Below are 7,440 nucleotides of genomic sequence, written 5' to 3' on the forward strand. Positions count from 1 at the left end.
TGAGGAAGAGAGCTGAGCTGTGAATTAATCTTAAAAATTTGTTCTTTCTAAGGGCCATGCCCCACTGATCATGGTCTCTTGCCCAGCAACAGTGGGTTCCCTTTTTCACCCCAAACTAGGGAGCTCATAGTCTCTCTTGCTTCCTTCATCACCCTCTCTTTGACTTCTCTATCTCCCATAAACTGTCTCTGTCTGAGACACGCTTCTCTTTCCTCTCCCTACACCTCTATCTCTTCTGTCTTTACCTACCCTGCTTCATGTTCTCTTTTTCCAGAAATCTTTTGCCATTTAAATGCAGTTGTTTAACTGTCCTCTCTTTTCCCCTCTCATTTCCCTAGTCCTGGAGTCCATAGTTCTGTCCACTTGGAAATTTCATCTGTGTCTCTTTGATTCTGTGCCCGTATCTCTGAATGAGCTTATTTATTTCCTTTCAACTCATTGGCAAGTTCCAAGAGCTAAGGGTGTGGATCCTGCACGGGGCTGATCTAGATATCTGACAGAAACTCACAGTTCCTTCTCCTTCTCTCCCTCTCCTTGCAGAGTTTTTTATTGATGGGCTAGGGAGCCTGTTTGTGGGGTCTTGCCCAGAAGTGATTATAGGTCACCAGCCCCATTCTCAAGTGGACTCAGAGCTGTCTGCCCTGGAGAAGACCTACAGCACATACCGGCACAACACTGAAGACCAGATCCATTTCAAATTGGCTCTCCACTACTTCAAGAACCATCTACAGTGCTCCACATAAAGGTTCAGGGGGATAGGTAGGAAAAGCACTAGACTGACTGGTTGTGGGTATCTAGAATAGTGGAACTGGTGTTAGGGCTGCCATAAAATGGACTACTGATAAGGGGAACATCATAATTGAACCAGTTGGTGGGTAGGGGCAAATGTGTGATAGGCCAGACCTCAAAAACCAGACCTCAGAGCACACTTTGAGTTGTATTGCTTTCTTGTAAATGACTAACAAAAAACACATTCCAGAATGCCACGGATTAAACTTGGAACCTGTGCTAAGGTGTCTTGATGAGCAGACATTACTGATGCTTAAGTCACAGTGTAAGTACAGTGGCAAGTCACAAAATTCCAGAGACGTGACACCAGTTTCTGACCACTCAGGAACCATGTCATCTATAGTGTGGAGCTGCCACATGTTGTTGAGGAAGGCACTTTCTGGTTTACGGGTAGTCAGTGAGTTTTACAAAAACTCCTCTAGTCTTACCTTTACGGTTTCCACTTACCATGGCTGTCCCTGGAGACGCGTACTGAAGATGGCCTAGGGTAGTTCAGGATTTCTGAAAATGTGTTCTGTGAGATATTAATAAAACTTCATGAAAAATGTTTTGGTGGTCAAATAATTTTGGGAAATACTTCGTACTTCATCTTCCTCTTGGAAAGTAACAATTCACATTAGCATATTAAAGGTTCCGAGAATCCCGCAGTAAAGAAATCTGTTTAACTTTGTTTAATTCAGTATTTCTCAAATATGGATATAAACTGGCAATTATGCTTTATTCTCCTCAAATAGAATTATGTATGGGAGATTAAGGGTCATTAGAAATGGACCAATCACTAACCAGGGTAATGGACACTGTATTCATAACAATCATTATTTGTTAGTAACCTCACTGCATTGTGTATGTCATAAAGATTCTATTGCAAAGGCTTTTACAGCTTTAATTAACAGGCAAAATCATTTCGCATAATGACACTGATGTGTCTCTCTGTCACTCAGGACCCAATGCTAGCACAGCATGACCTGTAACCTGTAAAGTCTGTGAACAGCTTTGAAGTACAGGTAAAATTTTAACTGCAGAAGTGCTTAGGTAAGAGAAGAGATGAATTATTTAATTTGTCAAATTCTTCCACTCCAATAGGATAAAGCAGTAGAGTCTTGCCTAGTACTTATTAGGTGTTTTCTTGCTTTTCTTCCTATTTCAATTCATGGTTCCAAAAGTACTAAAAACTGAGCATGGTATTCACAATAATTGCCCATGGTAGCTTAAGGACATTTAAAAAATAGTAAACAATTTGTATTACTCTTTAATTTTTATATATGTAGGTCTAAGCATATTATGCATGAAGTATGATGCTCTTTCTTTACATTAGCAACTAGATGGGCATTGAATGCTAAAATCGTAAATGTTATCTTTATAAAAAGTATTTAAACCAAAAAAACCAAACCCACTGCCATCGAATCGATTCCAGTTTTAACTGCAGACATTTTGGTTAGCAGCTGTAGCTCTTAGCCACTATGCCACCAGGGTTTCCATAAAAAAAAAATGAAGATTTAATTAAATTTTCAAAAATTAAATTTGGAGACTAAGAAGCATGGCCTTGGAGGGCAGGGCCAAGATGGCTGACTAGGCAGAAGCTTCCGCTGAACCCTCTCACAACAAAGACCTAAAAAAACAAGGGAATCGATTACATGTATGACAATCTACAAACCCTGACCATCAAACACAGAACTAAGGAATAGACCTGAGTGACAGGGGCATGAGAGACCATGCAGAAGCAGCAACTAGTTGCCAAGCCAGCGCAGCACCCCAGCACCGATTCCTTGGTGCTGTTCTTTGGTGCGAATGCAGTGGGGCTGATGGATTTTCCTGGGACATGGCAAGCATGGGACGTAGCCCAGCCAGTGCACACAGGCTACACATGCCTCTGGAATCTCAGATAAAACAGCGCTCACAACACAAGATAGGTGATTTTGTCTATTTTACCGGGCTACTCTCTCCTATCTACCTTATCCCTCCCCTCTCTGCCCCAGCTGGCTTCATTAACATTCAAATTCCCTGGGCCTGAGATAGAAGTGCCCTGCTTTTTTCTCACCCATTCTCCTGGACTGGGAAAAGCTGTAAATTAACAATCAGGGGAAAAATACTTTCCCAACTCCCCTAAACTGGAAGATCAGAGCAGAAGCAGCTCCAGACCAGGCATAAGAGATCCCCAGACTTTGGCTTTCACCGTACATGGGACCAGGGGGATATTATAATGCAAAGGCATATCTGTTAGAGGTCTGACTACAATTGTTTCAGCTGAGTGGTGGAGAGTCAGGTTTTGGAGGCCTGATACCTCTCTGCCTATTAAACAGAGCCCTCACCTACCCCCAGCAGGCACCTGAGGGATGAGGCTCCATCCACACCACCTAGCCACCTGTGAAAGGGGTCTGAGGATAGTGGTGCCTACCAGTCTTTACCGGTACAAGCATTGGGTGCCTAGGTACAGCTACAGAGCCCACCAACCAGAGCACTCTAGAGAACACAGATGCTCCTTCCTCACTGGCACTTGGGGGAAGGCTGTCAGCACCCTGCCCTCCTCAGAGTGCGACCCACTGCTGCTACCAGAAGCTAGTGCATACAATCATCACCACTACTCCTCTAAGATAGTAGGTGAGAGTCTACACCACAAACTCAGGACACCTGAGCTGATTCTATTCAAAAATAGTGAATGGACTCATAGGCTCATATACATGGTAACAGCTCTAACCACCTGGTAACAGGACATTAGTGCTTCAAAGTATCCAAAAATCGAGTTACCTCACTCTAGTATCCCATCTGGGTATACTGAAACAGAACAAAACAAGAAGATAAGCCTCAGTGAGCAAATATTAAATAAATTATTACAGTAACTTATAGATGGCTTAGAGACAGCAGTCGCTATCAAATCACATAAAGAAGCAGACCATGATTGCTTCTACAAACCCCTAGAGAATCAAGATCTCTCCCAGATGAAGATATATTCCAGGAATTGCTAGATGTAGACTACAAAAGATTAATATACAGAATGCTTCAAGACATCAGGGATGACATCAGAAATCAGGCAATGTACAAAAAAAGCCAAGGAACACACAGATAAAGCAGTTGAAGAAATTAAAAAGATTATTCAAGAACATAATGAAAAATTTAATAAGCTGCAAGAAACCATAAAAAATAGAGAGACAAAAAAAAAAAAAAAAAAAACAACCAGTGCTGTCAAGTCAATTCCGACTCATAGCAACCCTACAGGACAGAATAGAACTGCCCCATAGTGTTTTCAAGGAGCACCTGGTGGATTCGAATGGCTGACCCTTTGGTTAGCAGCTGTAGAACTTAACCGCTGTGCCACCAGGGTTTCCCCACAGAGAGACAGCATTCAGAAATTCAAAAGATTAACAATAAAATTACAGAACTAAACTCAGTAGGAAGTCAGAGGAGCAGAATTGAGGAATTGGAATGCAGAATTGGGGAGATGGAGGATAAGGCAATTGGCACCAATATATCTGAAGAAAAATCAGATAAAAGAATTAAAAAAATGAAGAAACCCTAAGAATCATGTGGGACTCTATCAAGAAGAATAACTTGTGTGTGATTGGAATTCCAGAACAGGGAGGGATAACAGAAAACACAGAGAGAATTATTGAAGATTTGCTGGCAGAAAACTTCACTGACATCATGAAAGATGAAAGGATATCTATCCAAGGTGCTCATCGAACCCCATACAAGGTAGGTCCCAAAAGAAAATCACCCACACATATTATCATCAAACTTGCCAAAACCAAAGACAAAGAGAAAATTTTAAAAGCAGCCAGGGATAAACGAAAAGTCATCTACAAAGGAGAATCAGTAAGTTCCGACTACTCGGCAGAAACCATGCAGGCAAGAAGGCAATGGAATGACACATACAGAGCATTGAAGGAGAAAAATTGCCAGCCAAGAATCATATATCCAGCAAAACTCTCTCTCAAATATGAAGGCAAAATTAAGTCATTTACAGATAAACACAAGCTTAGAGAATTTGCAAAAACCAAACCAAAGCTACAAAAATTACTAAAGGAAATTCTTTGGTCAGAAAATCAATAATATCAGATATCAGCACAACACAAGGACACAGAACAAAGCATCCTGATATCAACTCAGATAAAGAAATCACAAAAATAAAATAAGATTAATTAAAAAAAAAAGCTCAAAACAGGGAATCACTGATGTCATTATGTAAAAGAAGAAAATAATAAAGAGGGACTAAATACGGGAGGCATAGATCTTCCATATGGAGAGGAAATCAAGGCAATATAGGGCGATACAAGTTATGTTTATACTTAGAAAAATAGGGGTAAATATTAAGATGACCACAAAGAAGACTAACAATCCCACACTTCAAAATAAAAACCAAGATAAACATAAAGACTCAGCAAAAACAAGTTCAACTACAATGAAAAAGAGGAACACACAATTTACAAAGAAAAACATCTCAGTACAAAAAAGTAAGTGGAAAAATGAAATTGTCAATAACACGCAAAAAAAAAGGGCATCAAAATGATAGCACTAAACTCATACCTATCTATAATTATGCGGATGTAAATGGACTAAATGCACCAATAAAGAGAGAGTTGCAGGTTGGATAAAAACAATTAAGAATGCCAAAAGCTAGTTCTTTGAAAAAATTAACAAAATTGATAAACCATTGGCTAGACTGACTAAAGAAATACAGGAAAGGAAACAAATAACCCGAATAAGAAACGAGAAGGGCCACATCACAACAGACCCAACTGAAATTAAAAGAATCATATCAGATTATTACGAAAAATTGTACTCTAACAAATTTGCAAACCTAGAAGAAATGGATGAATTCCTAGAAAAACACTACCTACCTAAACTACCACAATCAGAAGTAGAACAACTAAATAGACCCATAACAAAAAAAGAGATTGAAACGGTAATCCAAAAACTCCCAACAAAAAAAAGCCCTGGCCCGGATGGCTATACTGCAGAGTTCTACCAAACTTTCAGAGAAGAGATAACACCACTACTACTAAATGTATTTCAAAGCATAGAAAATGACAGAATACTACCCAACTCATTCTATGAAGCCACCATCTCCCTGACACCAAAACCAGGTAAAGACATCACAAAAAAAAATTACAGACCTATATCCCTCATGAACATAGATGCAAAAATCCTCAACAAAATTCTAGCCAATAGAATTCAACAACATATAAAAAAAATAATTCACCACGACCAAGTGGGATTTATACCAGGTATGCAAGGCTGGTTTAATATTAGAAACACCATTAATGTAATCCACCATATAAATAAAACAAAAGACAAAAACCACATGATCTTATCAATTGATGCAGAAAAGGCATTTGACAAAGTCCAACACCCATTTATGATAAAAACTCTCAGCAAAATAGGAATTGAAGGAAAATTCCTCAGCATAATAAAGGGCATCTATGCAAAACCAACAGCCAACATCACTCTAAATGGAGAGAGCCTGAAAGCATTTCCCTTGAGAACAGGAACCAGACAAGGATGCCCTTTATCACCACTCTTATTCAACATTGTGCTAGAAGTCCTAGCCAGGGCAATTAGGCTAGACAAAGAAATAAAGGGCATCCGGATTGGCAAAGAGGAAGTAAAATTATCTCAATTTGCAGATGATATGATTTTATACACAGAAAACCCCAAAGAATCCTCCAGAAAACTACTGAAACTAATAGAAGAGTTTGGCAGAGTCTCGGGTTATAAGATAAACATACAAAAATCACTTGGATCCCTCTACATCAACAAAAAGAACATCGAAGAGGAAATAACCAAATCAATACCATTCACAGTAGCCCCCAAGAAGATAAAATACTTAGGAATAAATCTTACCAAGGATGGAAAAGACCTATACAAAGAAAACTACAAAGCTCTACTACAAGAAATTAAAAAGGACATACTTAAGTGGAAAAACATACTTTGCTCATGGATAGGAAGACTTAACATAGTAAAAATGTCTATTCTACCAAAAGCCATCTATACATACAATGCACTTCCAATCCAAATTCCAATGTCATTTTTTAAGGTGATAGAGAAACAAATCACTAACTTCATATGGAAGGGAAAGAAGCCTCGGATAAGCAAAGCATTACTGAAAAAGAAGAAGAAAGTGGGAGGCCTCACTCTACCTGATTTCGGAACCTGTTATACAGCCACAGTAGTCAAAACAGCCTGGTACTGGTACAACAACAGACACATAGACCAGTGGAACAGAACTGAGAACGCAGATATAAATCCATCCACATATGAGCAGCTGATATTTGACAAAGGCCCAGTGTCAGTTAATTGGGGAAAAGATAGTCTTTTTAACAAATGGTGCTGGCATAACTGGATATCCATTTGCAAAAAAATGAAACAGGACCCATACCTCACACCATGCACAAAAACTAACTCCAAGTGGATCAAAGACCTAAACATAAAGACTAAAACGATAAAGATCATGGAAGAAAAAATAGGGACAACGTTAGAACCCTAATACAAGGCATAAACAGAATACAAAACATTACCAAAAATGACGAAGAGAAACCAAATAACTGGGAGCTCCTAAAAATCAGACACCTATGCTCATCTAAAGACTTCACCAAAAGAGTTAAAAGACCACCTACAGATTGGGAAAGAATTTTCAGCTATGACATCTCCGACCAG

General features: G+C 39.2%; 1 protein-coding gene across 3 annotated transcripts in view; it reads left to right on the plus strand.

Moving 5' to 3' along the window:
• Positions 1-1,840, plus strand: part of B4GALNT2 (beta-1,4-N-acetyl-galactosaminyltransferase 2 (SID blood group)) — a 99,648-nt gene extending 97,808 nt beyond the window's left edge. The window contains exons 11-12 of one of the 3 annotated variants that reach the window (XM_010594350.3): positions 541-759; positions 1,731-1,840. In XM_010594350.3, the coding sequence (XP_010592652.2) occupies positions 541-743 (203 nt within the window). In that variant the 3' untranslated portion in view covers positions 744-759; positions 1,731-1,840. Of the gene's footprint in view, positions 1-540; positions 1,692-1,730 lie in introns of those variants that run through there. The other 2 variants (XM_064271184.1, XM_023553615.2) reach the window with 2 other exon arrangements.
• Positions 1,841-7,440: the final 5,600 nt, after the last annotated feature.

Source organism: Loxodonta africana, chromosome 18 (assembly GCF_030014295.1).
Source record: "Loxodonta africana isolate mLoxAfr1 chromosome 18, mLoxAfr1.hap2, whole genome shotgun sequence".
NCBI lineage: Eukaryota > Metazoa > Chordata > Mammalia > Proboscidea > Elephantidae > Loxodonta > Loxodonta africana.